Source organism: Acyrthosiphon pisum, chromosome A1, assembly GCF_005508785.2.
Source record: "Acyrthosiphon pisum isolate AL4f chromosome A1, pea_aphid_22Mar2018_4r6ur, whole genome shotgun sequence".
Lineage (NCBI taxonomy): Eukaryota > Metazoa > Arthropoda > Insecta > Hemiptera > Aphididae > Acyrthosiphon > Acyrthosiphon pisum.
In genome coordinates this window covers 38,720,041-38,737,555 of record NC_042494.1, presented here as the reverse complement: position 1 = coordinate 38,737,555, position 17,515 = coordinate 38,720,041, and the positions used below count along the sequence as shown (strand labels likewise).

The 17,515-nt window shown below is 30.2% G+C and overlaps 2 protein-coding genes across 4 annotated transcripts in view; both read right to left on the bottom strand.

The window, feature by feature from the left end:
- Positions 1 to 1,039: 1,039 nt before the first annotated feature.
- Positions 1,040 to 7,911, bottom strand: LOC103310394 (dolichol kinase). Its single transcript, XM_008188569.1, has 6 exons — positions 7,896 to 7,911; positions 7,435 to 7,649; positions 4,889 to 5,080; positions 4,571 to 4,780; positions 4,035 to 4,293; positions 1,040 to 1,173 (listed from the first exon to the last, which is right to left on the bottom strand). The coding sequence occupies exons 1-6, from the start codon at positions 7,909 to 7,911 to the stop codon at positions 1,040 to 1,042; spliced, it is 1,026 nt and encodes a 341-aa protein (XP_008186791.1).
- A 4,261-nt stretch (positions 7,912 to 12,172) lies between these two features.
- Positions 12,173 to 17,515, bottom strand: part of LOC100159771 (DNA polymerase delta catalytic subunit) — an 8,692-nt gene continuing 3,349 nt past the window's right edge. For all 3 annotated transcript variants that reach the window (XM_029487014.1, XM_029487015.1, XM_001948857.5), the window contains one exon: positions 12,173 to 15,557. In XM_029487014.1, the coding sequence (XP_029342874.1) occupies positions 12,254 to 15,535 (3,282 nt within the window). In that variant the 5' untranslated portion in view covers positions 15,536 to 15,557 and the 3' untranslated portion in view covers positions 12,173 to 12,253. The remainder of the gene's footprint in view (positions 15,558 to 17,515) is intronic.

Genomic DNA, 17,515 nt, shown 5'->3' with positions numbered 1-17,515 from the left:
TGTAATTCAACGATAAATCATTACATACGCTACACAATTCTGAGCGGTTCTGTTGGCATATATTTCTGAGGATATTTTACTATATATTTATATTGGTATTAGTTAATTTATTATTCTATTAGTAGTACAGCAAGTTTAAGTTCAACTAATGTTTACCGAAAAATCAAATATATTATATAGTAATTATTATTTATTATATTATTATTTCATATAATACTATAGCTGGTACTGTCTAGCTAATAAATTGTTATTATTAAGTATTAACACTAATATATGCCAAAATCTACGTGATGTAGAATAGTGTAAATAGTTCCATTCCTCATGAAATAAATACCTAAATTAAAATTAATAAGTCCCTACGAATAATATATTTGTTGAATTACAGAAAAATAGTTTAAAATATATTATTTTTCGATTAAATATCCAATTTAAACTAGAAATGAATATAAAAAATGTCTGTGAATTTGTATGCTTGTGGTTTATGGGTTTCTGTAAGAAACACTTTTGAGGAATCCTGAATTAAATTTTCAAGCCTTATCCATTAAAATTTAAATTCATCGAGTCTTTCCAAATCTAAAATGTATGGAGTTATTCTTTTTCTTATATTTAAAACATATACGTAGATCTATATGAACGTTATTTAAACAGAGACATCTTTCTTATACCGCTTCTATTATATATGTATAGACATATTATGTGTAATGTGTATTTAAATAACAATTAACAACTTTTTTCATAAAATCTAAGTATTTTTTAAATAATAATTTAAACCCTTTTTATCGAGTTTAAAATCGTAAGAATGTATTTTGTGTATACTAAATAAATCTTAATATTGTCAATTCCAACAACCAAAAATCAAAACGTATAAAAATATAGTATTAGCTATTCGTTATTACAATAACATAAAAAAATGTTATATTGTAAATTGTAATATATTATTATAATTTATTTTATTTTAACATAAAAAGAATAAATTTAATAAAACATATCTGAATTTTTATTTAAATCAACAAATATCAATAATATAAATATTACTAATTTAACAGTGCAATAGAAGCGTATACAACAAAAGAGGCAATGCTAAATTATCAACTTGTTCAGTTTTTGCTTCGACGAGGGTTACGAAACCAGCTCCGAGCAGCGGTATCATCAGATTAATGTCACATGCTAAACCTATTGATTTTTATAAAAAAAAAAATATATTAAAAAAAATATGGATTTAAAAATTCTAAAAGAATCTGAATTCATAACAAAATCAATCTAATCAATAAGAAGGGAATTTAGATTTCAAACATGAATAGTAAATTGCAAATAGATACACGTTAATAATTTCTATTAGATTTCCAAAGAGAAATGATAATGAAGTAAATTTTTGTTTCCATTTCATATAAGTTAAAGTAAATGAATAGCAGATTTCGTTATGAATTTACATTCTTCGTTCTTTATACAAACCTGAATATTTGAGAGCGATAATGCACAGAGCTTGAGAAGCGAAACAAGCCACGGACCCTTCGATGCTTTTTTTCGTACCTGTAAATTACTTATAATCATATTATACAAACTAATACACGTTGATTTTTCAAGGAAAATAAAAAATCATTTCACTCTTATCAATCAAAAGAAAATAAACCATTTAGAGTTGTCATTAGAAATATAAATATTCATCTCTCTACTAGCCACCAATTTATAACCAATGATTCATCTGAGCTGGGATATCAAGTGAAAAATATTTCGAATGTCCGTCACAAGAACAAAATACCGTTACCACTATTATTCTTAGATTTAGAACAATCTCTGATTAATCAAGACATCTTTAAATTCACTTCTCTAAGTTATTTAAAAATCAAAGTCGAAACACCCCATACAAAAAGTATAATACCTCAATGCCAGCTTTTCCAGTCCAACGTCCATACCCGTAGTTACTGTTTCCATATAATCTAATATGTGTCCGATGTGGTAATGAATAAACAACCCAGTGTCAAAATGTTCGTAACAAACCAGCAATATATGTATAATGTATATACTATATTATATACTATAGAATAGTGACGTACAGTGCCGCAACTAGAGATAAAATGGCCCAGGTGCGAGATTTTGGGGCCCCCTATTTCAAACTTTGGTCTTACAAAATAGCATAGCACCAAAAGCGCAATTAAGGGTGGGCTTACAACTCCCTGGTAACAAAAAAAAAACCCAGAAAATAATAAAGACACATGGTTTCCCATCTCAGGAGGCTAAACATTTTTATTTTGGCTCTTCAAATAATGTCTATACATAGTGCATACCAAGTAAAATTTTAAAAAGCAAAACAATTTTTATCATTTTATTTGAATTAATTTTACTTACAAAAATATATTAAATAATTTATGCTGCACAGGCCTCCATTTGAAATGTAAGCCATATGTGTTTTCATCTCAGTTGATATTTTAGATTCTGAGCGAAGCGATGAATATATTGATTTTACAATGATGTGTCTTATTTTAATTTTTTTTTTGTCCCTATCATCATCTTTTAAGACAGTAAAAATGCTTAGATTTTCTTCAACAGTATCTTTTCTGTACTTTGGGGGAGGAGGGGGGGTTCAAAAGTAAAAATTCTAAATAGTTTTTAAAAGTGCCGTGAAAAACAAAAGAAAAATTAAGGAAAAATGGGGATTTTTACTCAAAATCGGTATTAGACAAAATTGATTTTAGGTTTTGGTGTAACTCTAAAACAAATGACCGTAGATACCCACATGAAATGTTGACTGAATGTTTATATTAGAATTTTCTATAAGTACATCATAAGGTTTTAAAAATATTTTGAGTTGTTTACGGATATTTTTAGTTTCCAATTTTTATAGTCTTTTATTCTAAAAATATCAATAAAATATTATTTTTTGGGAAAAAAGCTTGAAAATTTAATAGACAGCTCTTAATATATTGTTTCAAAGACAAATGAAAAGTATTAAAAATCTATATTCACAATTTTTTTTTATAAACATTTAAATTTAAAATTTAATCATAAATTCACGCAAATGTTTAAATAAATTTGTTAGAAATTCATAAAAAATTTTCTTTTTAAATTTAAGATTTTTTTACAATTCAAAGACGAATAACTGTAGATACATAAAAATTTCACTTAATATTTATTTTATCAATTCCTACACTTGATAAAATGTTTAAAATATTTTAACTCGTTCAGAGCTGTTAACGGATAATTTCAATTTCAATTTCAATATTTTTAGTTTTTTTTCTATGAATATCAATAAAGTTTTATTTGTGAGACCTAGTTATAGTTAAATAAGTATAGTATAAAATGTTGTATAAAATGTTATCTTCATAAGTATAATCAATAGTATAATAACATAATATTGCATGTTGGACGGGCGTCGCAGGCATAGAAAAATTAAAATTTTCATCATGTGTTGTAAATTGGAGTAAAAGTTCATATTAGTTTAAAATCTAAAATCCTTAATGTCTGAAAATAGCCCCTTAAATATGATGATGGGGCCCTTTGGGGGTGCGGTGCACCCCCAGCACCCCCGCCAATTGCGGCACTGGTGATGTACATACGGGGTGGGTGTATATTTTACTATACTGTATATTGATGTATAAAAATTAACACAATTTAAAACCCATTTCAATATATATATACAATATACATATACATATAATTTGTTTATATAACCCCTCCCATTGCAAATATCTGTGGCGCCACTGATTTAGATTCTAAATACTCAATAAACGCTCTTTTATAAACAAAAATCAACTATAAAAATACCTATCCGTTGTTTTCAAAACCCTTTTTTTTTAGTTATAAGTACCAATATTGAATTGTATTGTTACCAATTTCATATATTATACACATATATATAGTTGATATAAAAATAATTTCATCATTTTAACGTTTTATTTTACTATTATATATAATAGCGGATATTCTAACTGTGTAGGTACAAAATCTGAGTGTCGACAATTATTTAAATTAGGTATACGCCTATAAATCTCAGGCACACTTGTTTTCAAAAAAAGTAATTGGTAGACAAGACCTACCTTTCCATTTATGACGTCCAATCCGGGAACCTACCAAGCTAGCGGCCGTATCTCCGATTCCTATAGACAACACGCCAGACAGCAGCGGCAACAAGCTCCTGGGGTCAGGTCGCGGATGGATCCAAAGCGGAAGAGAGCATCCGACGAGCAAGTAGATCGGAGTGAATGCCACAGGTCCTTCGTCCTTTTCGTCCGAGTACACGCGAAAACCTTCCTGGAGGACCACACCCAGTGGCGGCATGTTGGCGATGCGCAAAGTCTGTCAGAAGGGAACAAACTGTACTTAAATAACCGCAGCAGCAGGAAATATACTTAAGTGAGAAAATCGTTAAATTTAATACCTACAAATAAACAGTTTGTAATTATAATAAGGGTACCTATGTCATATGTATAGTATTATATAATATCCCAGCATAATATCATAACTTACGCGTTATACAATTATTGTATACCTAGACGGGATGTCTAATGATTTTAAACATTATCATAAAAAGATTAGTTATGACTGTTTTAATTTATAACATGCAAACACTCACCTCCAAAAACACGAAACCAGCAAAAACCACGCCACTGGCCAGGTACAACAGACAAGGATCGCGAACAAGACCCGGTGCGTACACGAGGCAAGCGACCAGATGGAAGTTCTTCCTAACCGACGTTGACGCCTTGGCGTCGCTCATTATTTGCACGCACACAAAAACGATGGCAAACGCCGAACAGCCAGCCCAGTACAACAGCAGTATTGTCTGTAAACAATGTAGTTTTATATGTACCATTTTATAAATGGTTTAATAGTTATCGTATAGTGGTATTTTTAGACAGAAAGATAATTCCTAATATCTACGTGCTCTCACCGTGTGTTGGTCCTTCGTAACCCAATACGAGATTCTTAGTATGGGACTACCGTTTAGGACGATATGCAGTGGCAACACTATCGTGGCAGACACGACTATGGCGAACGTCGTGTAAAACCGCCCGGGCGACGCACGTAGGGTTTCCACGTTATACACGACCAGAGCAAACACGGAAATGCCGACAATTCCGTACTGAAAAAATAAAAGTTTTTTGATATTGTTATAAAAATATTAATTTTTTAGTAGTCCTAAGACTTACAGTAGGTAATACCTATACCTACTTAAAAAAGTAAAACTCAGAACGTTAACAAACACGTGATTTAAGCAATATTGATCGTAACATAACATGTATTATAAATAATAATTAATTATGTCGCTTCGATAAATTCGAAGGGGCCAGGGGGTTCTTATTTTTAATACCTACGAGATAAAATAAAGATATAGGTAAAAAGATCGCTTTTTTCTTTAACGATGAAGTTATTCAACATTTCAAAATCTGATTTTTGGAATTTTTAAATATTCTTACTTAAACAACATATTTACGGGAGATTGAGATTTTAGATTCTGAGCGGAGCGATGAATGTATTGATTTTACAACGATGTGTGTTTTTTTTAAATTTTTTTGTGTCTGTCATAACCTTTTAGGACAGTAAAAATGCTTGGATTTTCTTCAACAAGTTCAACAGTATCTTTTCTGATAGGAAAGTGAACCTAGATGGTACTTTGGGGGGTCAAAAGTAAAAATTTCCCAGTAGTTTTCAAAAGTGACGTGAAAAACAAAAGAAAAATTAAGGAAAAACGTGAATTTTTACACAAAATCTGTTTTTTAGTTTTTTTTTTTATAAATATCAATAAAGTTATATCAATAACCTAACCTAACCAAAAAGTGTAAAAATTTAATACAAGGCTCCTGATATATTGTTACAATAGCAGCTGAAAAATAATAAAAATACATAGGCACAATTTTTTTTTATAAGCATTTAAAGATCGAATTTTGATAAAATTTATCAAATTTAAAATAGAATAATTATTTTGTAATTAAAAATGTATAAAATGTTCAACTTCTATATCTAAAGATTGAAAATTTAAAACAAGATTCCACGTAAGTAGTTAATTCTGTTACCAAAAAATCTTAAAAATACATAAGCACAGTTTATTTTTATAGTCATTTTAAGCTCAAATTTGGACCAAATTACATATTAGAAAACCTAGAATAACTATTTTAGTTATTTTGTTGTGATTATATAATATTATTCGTGGGTATACTTGAAACTTCTAAAGTATACTATTATGGTAGTTAGTATCACGGTTTGTTGTTGATGTATAACGTGTTATAAGTACCTAATAGATATTGTGATATGATTAATTTGGAATTTATTATAGGTACCTACCTATCATAGGTCAATTTTTTTTGAAATGCCATAGATATAAGTATATAATATGTCTTATACCTAGACTGACATGCCATCTCCGCTCAGAATCGTTTTTCTTATAGAATGATATTATATCATTGAATTCAAATTTAATATAATATAAACCATTATACAGTGACCCACTTGTAACCTATTGTACATCAGAGCGACATCCATTTGCCCACCTTTTTGTGTTTTTTAATGGTGCTGTGGTGTTGTGGTAGTATACACTTCTTTTTTTAAAAACTAGAACAACCTGTTTTTCTTAAAATTATTCACCAGATAATTATGTTTCTGAAAATTTTGATGTACATCTAAATTAACATTTGAAAGGGTACCTAGTTTTCGGCTTATTAAACTTAGAGAATATGCTGATTTTGCACATCGAAGTGGCTACACAGCTGCACTGTGGCAGGGTGTCGCGTGTAAATGTGCTGAAAACCCGATTTTCGTTGGGCCTCGTCATGTTCTTTCATTGGACAGTGTATCTATACATATTATAGGCAATTAACATAGATTGATAGATGTAAGTATAACATTTGTTTAATCATGTTCTTATTATTCAGACAATTCTTACAAATTATAAAATGTTAATAGATTAATTATTTAGCTTGCCTACTGTAACTTTTCGAATCTATAATCTAATTTGTTGAAAATATAAACAAATAAATATTACATAGGTAATGCATAATATTATGTAACCTATGTATGCAAGCATATTATCTTATCATTCTTAGTTCTAATATTTATTTAGGTGCATCCGAATTTTTAAAAAGCATAATCTGCTAAATAATTTAAAATGAAAAAAGATAGGTAGCTCTCATTAGAAAAACAGAAGTTTTTATTACCACAGGACATTCGTTGAATGGTAAAAAAAATCATATGATTTATCGTATAGATTAAAGGCATATTTAAAAATTCCTAACATCAGATTTTGAATAGGTACTTGCATTATTTAAAAAAATAGAGCGGCGGTATTATATGCTTCTTGAATCACTCTGCATATATTTTTAATAGAATTGGTGCCAGCTAGGACTGTCATTTAATCATGCCAATCTTTGATCGTGGCCAGTTCAAGATACGCCATACCCACACCTACACCGGAGTAGTGCCAGGCCACCGTGGTTATTATACCTGTAGTATCAGCGTGAACACGTCGAAGCACGTTTGCTGATGGTATGGCGCCAACATGTTGGTGACGGAAGCGACGGCAAACAGCAGCGCGGCCTGCGCAGTGACAGTGGCTTCGCCGTACGTGAAACTCAGCGGGCAACAAGACACGACTAACCGCAAGAGCCGGTGGTAGGCGAGTGCGCAGAACGCGGCACATGTCAGGTTGTAAACGATGCCTGTCGTACAAAATAATATTCATGTTATTGTTACTGTCTGTTTTTTAATATAGGACGGACACCGACGGATCTATATAAGAAGGCTGAAAGGGCCATTTACGTCACCTAGACATTATAGCGATGCATATTTAATTTAATTATATCGATTTGATCGTTCTAAGTTAAGTTTAGTAGGTACAGGTACCACACTGATACAAAAATGTGTTCGATGATCAGTTTTAGATTCGTGTAAAGAAAATATATCACGTAGCAATGTAGCCATGAAGGTACAATATACCCAATAAGCCGTGTGTTTGTATAAAGGGAAAGTATAAGGACTAAGGACTGAGCCACTGAGGGGAGCAGAGCCCTTTATAAAAAATTAGATTTAACTTTGAGGCTCAAAGTCGTGATATATCACATAAAAAATAAAATTATCAAGTTCTGGATCCACTATATATTGTGATCGAAGTACAAAGCGAACTAGTAACTACTAAAATATAATTTGTAACTCCAAAGACTAATATACTTATTCCTCTTTCGGAGTAACGTTTGTATAAAAAAAGTATTTCTTTTTTATACCGGTAAAATACGCTTATCGCTTATGGGTAAATCGTATGTATACATTTTACTTTTACTTGCCCAACTCAGTATAGAGGGTCAGCAGTTGCGCGATAACGGCCGCCGTGACAATGTAACTCAACGGTTTGGCCGGGAAGCGTTCGCAATGCAACACGTCGGACACCGCACTAATCAAAATGCCCAAACTCAGTATCGTTGAGATCACGTACGGTTCCGAGTTGGTTTCACACGTGTAAAGGCCGGTGATTATTGCACACGGCAACAACAACATTAGCCATGCTCCGGGTGCCGCATTTCGCCTAAAATTCAACATTGAAAGTATATATAAATAAAAACACGACTGTGATTAAAAAATATAAATGCAACATCGCGGATCGCAATATTGTTGCAGCAGTGGCGGATTTAAAGAAAAATGCACAACTTGCAAACATTGCAAAGGGCCCAATAAAATAATTACTCAAGGGTAAAGCAACATTTTTTGGTTTTTAATAAATACCTATTTTGAATTACCTAATTTATTTAAATTATAATTTAATTGCATAACAATGGACTAATTACGTGCCTCTCTATTATACAACTCAATAGGTATTAAAATTGTAAATAAATATAGGACATTTGGCCCCCGGGAGTTATAAGACGTTATTTAACCATATGGCATAGTTTACTAAGTTTACTTATATTTTTTTAAAAATTATATTTTACTGATGAAAATTATATTGTAGACAATGAATTTAAGTTTAATAAGTATACTGAAACTTTGTATTTAAAAAAAATAATGGGTAAGTAATTATTTACTGTAAATAATTTTCATATGGTTTTGGCATTTTAAATTTAAAATATACAGTGACTGAAATATCAAAACATAAATAATTATGTAAATGTATTTGTATTGTATTTAAATGTATTATATTTGTATACAGTTTACTTTTATTATATTGACAAGGACGAGGACGAAACGTCAGCGATTCGTGTACAGTATACCGCTAACTATTACATTTTTTTTAAATAATTTTTATTAGGTTATTCAACAATCTGTACATAGTGTCATAGTTAGTAGTATTAGTACCTTAAACTGAATAAATATAACAGAATTTTTATAAACATGTAGACATGAAAGAACTCATAGAAGGGACCATCCAGCGACGGCACTTCAGACCTATTAAACAGATTTGAAATATGGAGTGAGTTGTGAGTTGAGATGTAGGTACTAGGTAGGTACCTACTTAATAATATTAGTTATTACCAGCTACCTAGACACGTAGTTATTGACTCAGCGTTCCTGGAATTACTAGATCGAATTAGGTTCCGTTTTGAAAGTGTTTTTTTCTTATTATTATTAAAGTAGGTACCTATATATTTCCAATCTGCAGTATAAATTATAATAGTTACAAACTAACAAAGGTAGGTACAATACAATAAATAAAAGTTATTTTAGAATAAATTAATGGACGTGTTTGCTTGAGTGAAGAGCCGTCCAGTGACACAACTTTAAATTACAAAACTTATTATTTAGGTTTGATTGTTTTTTAGTTAAAAAGAATTGTGAGGTACCAAGTCCGAGGGCCCAGTCCACAAATATCCATAATTTGCTGCGTTGAATCCGCCACTGAGTAATTTCGTTAGCCTAATATTAGTTATAAGTAATATATTTAATATAAGTACCTAGGTACTTTAAAATGTGTGTAACACATGTGGACCTATGGCGTAACAACCGGGCTATGGAGGGCATATATCATAAGTACTAGTGGGGTCCCTGAGGGGGGGACCGCTTCTCTATAAGTCGTGAGATGTTCTGTTTTTGCCATAGAGTAAAGATTATGGTTTTTGCTAATAGATAAATTAATTTTGTTAATTGTTTTTATACACTGATTATACAGACCATTGATACACACATCAAGCATATACATTATATACGCATATACTATATAGGTACATGTTAAGTTTTTGTTTAGCAAAGCGATATTCAAGACTAAAATGTTTTCACCCCCCCCCCCCCCCTCACAACAGTAAGGTAGATATGTGTATTATTAATTTATTATACATTTTACATAGTAGGTACATATATAGTTACTGGTTATAATTATAGGTAGGTAGTATTGTAATAAGTTATTATAATTATGAATTGATATTATAACTATTTAATTACGAACTACCTATAGGTACTTTAAAAGCTGTTCCTACTTATTTATAGTTTATATTTTGTAAGAAATTAGTAGAAAGTATAGGTACCTACACTTTATTTAATATTTAATTTATAATATAATATGAGCATGGCAAGTGGCAACATTTAAAATTATGGGTAGGTATCAACGCAGTTTTTTGATATAATATACACCACGCTTAATATTTTTTTCACATTGCTTGTAATTGTACGTACCTATAATATGGCTATATCGTATTCGTATATTCAATCGTAGTTCTCCACTCTTTATTGTCATTATTATTTGAATACTTAGGTACCTACCTACTGTAAAAAGTGAAAAATCATAAATAGAGAACTTAGGTCTACCTACCATCTACGTAATATATAGGAGGGCGGGTGTGGAGAAGATGAGTATACTAGACGCAGTGGCGTAGGCATGATTTCTGAAAGGGGAGGGGATAAAAAAAAAACGACATACCTAAATGGGAGGGGAAAATTGGAAAATCCCCCATCCTCTCAAAACTCTTTACTAAGGTAATAAAAAGCCATTTGGGGAATCTGACCCACACGACCCCCTTGTCTACGTCACTGACTAGCTGTGATCATACTATCATCTTACTGAATTATTTGTGATATTTTTTCATGGTTCACAGGAGAAAATATACAGGTAGGCAGGTATACAGTTTTATTGAATTTCAGGTGAGAATAAGTTTATGTACATATATGAATATGATTGTTTTCGACTGACAACTGGGTTCCCATGATGCTGTGTCCGTGAATAAATCTAAACTAAATCTAAAATAAAGTTAAATTTGTTTCCACGATAGATAATTCATAGTTACTAACCAGTTAATTTATTTTATAATAACTTATTAAAGTACACTTAACTATAATTTGTATACTATTTAAATATATATTCTGTGATAATAATATAATATTTTATAGCAGTGGTTGCCGTACAATGTAATATCATTGTAGTTGATATATTTTGTAAGTTCATTAGAATTGATATTCTATAATATGTATAGATAACTAGTAACTAGTTGTATAATATGGGGTAGTGATAATAAAATATTAGAGTAGTACACCACGACCACGTATATTATGTAGGTACCAACTATTGGCTAAAGGTAGTCTTTATAACCATATAGATTATAGATACAGCACGATTTTAGTCAAAATCAAATCTTGCCAGCCAATTCATGTACTCTTTATTTTTATTATTATTATTATTTTAGTATTGTTACTTTTTGTACATAATATTGTTTGTTTAACAGCTCATAACATTTTCTCTGATAATATACGGCTATAACTAATGTGCAAAATACAATTTTACATTTACAATAACTTTACCATGAATTCGATTAGTGTTTTATAAACTATGATGTCTGATTTAAATTTATCAGTATGTAAAATTAATTAACAGCTAAGCAAATAACTCTGGTAATAAATAATAATCAAATAATTGTGAGTATCTAAAATAAATTAAGGCATACTTAACATCTTTTAAATTGGCTAACAAAAAATTTATAATTTTACATTAATATACAACAACATTAAACAGTTTAGTATAAAGTATTTAATTACATAATAATTTGTTAACATTATGCAAGATCTTTTTATAGCCTTGTGAACTACCTAAACTATTTTAATTGTAAAACATTGTTGTCAAATTAAATAAAAAAAATTGTAGAAACAAAAATACCATATTTTAAACCATATACATTATTCACTTTGTGGTTATCATAATATAATACTGAAAATTATTGAATTACACGACATTAATAAAAAAATTCTTTTTGACAAAATAATGATGAAATGTAATAAAACAATAAAAAAATTTGCTTATACAAAACTAATGTACAAAAAAAATGTTTATTTTGTGTTATCTATTATGATTCTATTTATTATTTGGATTTCCAAATCGATCCATTGTTTTCACCTGAGCAGTTAAGTCAATCTGGACTTTTTTCCTTAAATAAAATATTGGACAATCTCGACTAGTGCAAATTACTTCTTCATGCAAACTTCCTTGACAACGTTGACATTCAGTCCATAAGCGGCAAAACTTTTCTTGTAGATCATTCACTTTAACACGTTCTTGATAATATAACTCACCTTGTTTTGGCATACAATATTTACATAGAGCATTTTTCTCCTCATTAGTAGGCAGTACACTTTTACACCCTAGACATACTTCTCTTTTTTTTGTGAAGGCTGATAATGCACTCACTTTAGATGTTACCATAGCTTTTTTACGTGTATGATCACCTTTCAACAAAACAGATTCTGCTTTGTCTCCAAGAATTGGAGAAAAAATTCTGACCAAAGGCTTAGACAGCTGATTTTCCAAATAATAGTTAAAATCAATAGGTATATTATTTTCCAAAACAAATATTGGATCTTCTGCTCGTTGATATGCTGGTGAACCCTTGGTACCTGTAATTAGAATATATGGTATACGATCGCCTAACTTAGGCGCGTTTCCAGGATCTCTTTTTTTCATTTTTATCGATAACTCTACATGAGCCTGTTTTGCAGTGTAATCATTTTTGGTCAACTCTTTCGTAATAACCAACTGTGATATGTCAATTCGATTGCATAACAGATCACTGATAACTTCTTTTGCATAGGCAACTGCACCATCCGGATCTCTATCAATAAGTAGTTTTTGCAAACAGGTGTTAATCATGTTAGATACTAATGGTGAATTGTCTCTGCGTACTGTCTCTAATCCTTTACAGTCCATCTTGTCATATTTGTCAGGTCGTGTAAAATAAAGGCCAGCATAACGTTTTTTATTAATTAATAAATATGGAAAATAAACTTTTTCAAAATCCAGTTTTATAGGTTTTATAAATTTTGTTGTTACATATTCAGCTGCTTCACGTCCTAATTCCATTGCTTTCTCGATAGACTTTACTCCAAATTTTACCATAACAGAATCGGTGTCTCCATAAATAACTACAGCATCATGTTCATACCCATTTGCTATGCAATACTTTTGTTCGACCTCTTGTTTAGTACGTTCAATCATCGTTCTACCATATGAGGTAACACTTGTTGATATTTCTAAACATGGTAACTTTCCTACTTGAGCTCCAGTAAAGCCATAAACCGAATTTGCACTAATTTTCAATGCCAATTGTCGACCATCCAAGACTTTTATTTTAAAAGGATCAGTTTCAGATTTCAAATCTGTTTTAGCCTTCTTACGCGCAGATAATAAATTTTCTAAAATTTCTGGCAATAATCCTTTTCGTATAGAATTAGACAAAAAGTAACTACCAGAAGGAGTTTTAGTATAATCATTTTCAGACAAATTTAAAAGGTTTATTGTTTTTTGAGACAACAGAGTAGTATAACATAAATTGTGCGCCATCATAATACTCGGATACAAGGAAGTGAAATCTAATGTTGCAATTGGGTCAGCGTAATAACCTTTAATAGGTTCTATTACAGTTGCTCCTTCAAATTGTTCATCCTGCATACCACCAGCCATTGTAGGCATTATATAATTTTTTTCCTGTGCTAAACGCAGAAGTTGAGATACAACTTTTGCCTGCTGACCTCCAGTTAAGAGACTTCCCAATGGAACACCGGTTACTCTGGCCATTTCCATGTAATTAATCAAGCACATAAGTTTATCTAAAAGTTTTAATGGAAGGAATGCATCTTTTAAACAGTAAACTGCGAGACGGCGTCTTGTTTGTGGAGTGCCATTTTGTAAATCTGTTATAATACTATGGTGAACATCTTCTTTTTGTTCTTGTAAAAAATGATAACTAACCGAGTTTAATGAATATGATCGTAACTTATAGTCACGCACTAACACCAAGTATAAATCAAAAGGAACTCTTCCATCAATATTAACACTTTTATTTTCTCTTCTGCCCATTTGTTTACTTTGAAGAACTTGTTCTCTTATAACAGACTGTATGTCTTTGATGCGCCCCAAGAAATTGAAATTTTTTGTATGCAAATGTTTTGCACGATTTAACAAATATGGTAAATCAAAATTATTAATGTTATATCCAGTAATAATATCAGGGTCACATTCTCGAACAAATGCAGCCCATTTTTCAAGCATAGTATTTTCTTTTTCACAACTTATAACTTGACTACCAACTATTGGTGCACATGTATTTAATGTAAATACATTTCTAATTAATCGTTTGTTTTCTATTTGTACCATATTAGCTATTTGTATAACAGGATCTTTGTCTGCTTCAGGAAATATACCTTTACGGCCAGCACATTCAATATCAAAGCTGAGAATTCGAAAAGGGGCAACTTTACTCCATTCACCTTCTGGAGCATGAGCGATCATTTTTTGCCAACCGACATCTACCTCTAATTGACATCTAGAATGGCCTTTTAGTCGTGAATTGGAATCACGTACAGTGTAGGAGCCTGCAGGAAGTTCGATCCAACTACAACCAACAATTTTTAAATCTACCATGAACCGCATATCATAATCAACATTAGTTTCAAACATTCTATAATTATGTCCAGAAAAAGTAGGTAATACCGGTTCTTTTTCCAAAAGTCTTTTTGCAGCAGGTACTAATTTTGGTAAAGCCATAGTTATTTTTAAATATTTTTCTAGTTCTTCGCCATGATAACCATAAAGATTTATCTTTTGAACTATTTCTACCATAAGAACAGGTTCCTGCACTCTATTTTGATTTCCACGCATATCGCTTAAAACAACTGCATTTAAACGGGTTTTAAACTCTTTACAATGTTCAGGACCAAATCCTTCAGGAGCATTGGTATAAAAATATGGAGAATACCCATGCACATTACAGCATACAGAATTACCATCCATGGTAATTCCAAACATTCGAGTAATAGGAACTATACCAGTTTGTGCACCACTCATTCCTTTCATTGGTTCTCCAATATAATTGTCAATAGTAAGTTGTTGAAAAGCTAAACTTTCAGTAACTGGATCAATTGCTTTCATAGCGGGTCTACTCCACAAAGCACTGGAGTCTTCTTGATCAGGACCCTCACCCAATATATCTTGTGACAATTCAAGTTCTTTATCCATTTCTTCCATAATGGCAAGATCATTTTCAAACATTGATTGTTGAAAATCATCATCATCTTCAGCTTTAAATTTTTTGCTAAAATTGCCCTGTTTATCCGACAAATTTGGTCTTTTCTTATTAAACATCTTTCTTGAGATTTAAAAACTTCTGCAATAAAAATAAATTCAATAAAGGGTTTTACTGAGTTTCACAGAATGAATTTGAATTTAAATTAAAAGTTAAAATTTCATCTAACCCAGGCAATTATGGTGTAAATAAAGTACTTAACTCAAAATCTATTATACATAAATTAAAAACATATTTCAACATAATAGATTGTTATTTAATTCTAAATAGTATTTATGTAGGTAATTTTTAAATAATTTTCAATCTAACCACAAAGTAAATATTTGTTAATAGGTTTGTTAGTTTGTAGCATAGGTTAGATATTGTTTTTACAAAATTAATTAAATTAAAAAAAAATATATTATAATATTGTAGATAAATTGTTAGTGGTTCTAATTAACATATTCAAATATCATATTATATAGAGTCAATCAGGGCTTAGCACCTGTCGGGTTTTGGGTGCTGGATGCATTTAGGTGTTCAAACACCGGAATAAAAAATTCAAGCAATCGTTCAGAGTGTAGTCTAGAAAAAACACAACTTTTTAAAGGCAAAAAAATTTTCAGGCCAAAAATTTTTTTTTAAATAAAATGATTCATGTTATTTATAGTGAAGTATAAATTCTTAACACGAATGCGTAACATTTTTATTAGACCAAACTCGATTTATTACTGTACAGTAGGTAGTTACATTTTTCTAAGAAACTACAAGAACTAAGGCAATAGGAAATTAAATAGGTACCTATTTATTTACCAGTTGCCAAGTGGACGGATATAAATATAAGTTAACTAAAATGTTTAAAAGCTGAAGAGAAATAAAATAAAATATAAATAATGATTTTATGACTTCCGGAAAACTGGTAAATATAGACAGTTACTAAATTAATAATTATAATAATTCTACTTCGGAAGTTGTTTAGCAAATAATACTATATAGTTTTTAATTATAGGTATTATTACTTATAAGTTATTAGTATTTGATATTTTGGTCACGACTGTCAATTCACTATTCGGTTTGGTTGAGAACCTTATTGTATTTTATACTGTTATTATAATTTATAATACTAATAAAGTAATAAATTATATATTATATATAATTTATAATACTAATAAAGTAATAAATTATATATTATATATAATTAAGTATTAGGCGATTCGGTTTAATCAGAATCAATTAATGTTTTATCGGATTTTATTTTCAAGAAAATAATCATTGAATTTACCTAGGAACCTATGATTTATTATACAATTGTTCATATTAATTTATTATTATTATCAAACAACTATCTACAGAATTGAACTCACCATAAGAAATACATAAAATAATATATCATATGAAGATTGTAAAAAACAAAATTATTCGTTTTCAGGTTAACCAGAATGTTTATTCGGGTGTTTTGAAAACAGAATCATTTGGGTTACATGAGTTTTGGGTGTCTGATTTTTTAAGGGTTTTTAGGGATGTTAGGGATTCCGGTCAATTTGGGTGCAAGGCCTTGGAATTAATACTTAATTATAAAAATTAGAAAATGTGTGTTACAAGATAACCACAGTAATTTTAATTATATTTATAAATTTAAGGGACGACAGTAAATTCATTCAATTGTTGGCATTTTAAAATTTAAAATTTATGGAACACTCTGTAATTGTAATGGAAAACCATATTTATTAAATTATTAATGCCAGTTAGGTACATTGATAAAAAAAAAAACAATCCTATACATATTATGGTAATATTTTAAAGACTCGGAAACAAAAATATCTTATAATAAACTTCAATATGCATCACAATGATGTGATATAACATAACTTTAAGAGGATGCTACATCCACGTGTGTTGTCTCTGTCTTACACACACACGACATGGTAAATTGTTGTTCGCTATTCTCAATAGTGTGCTGTTGGTTTTGATATTAGAGTGAAATGACCTATTATCAAACTTTTAGATAAGAACATTATCTGGGTCTTAGCGTAGGCGATATTTTCATTTTCGAGAAAAAT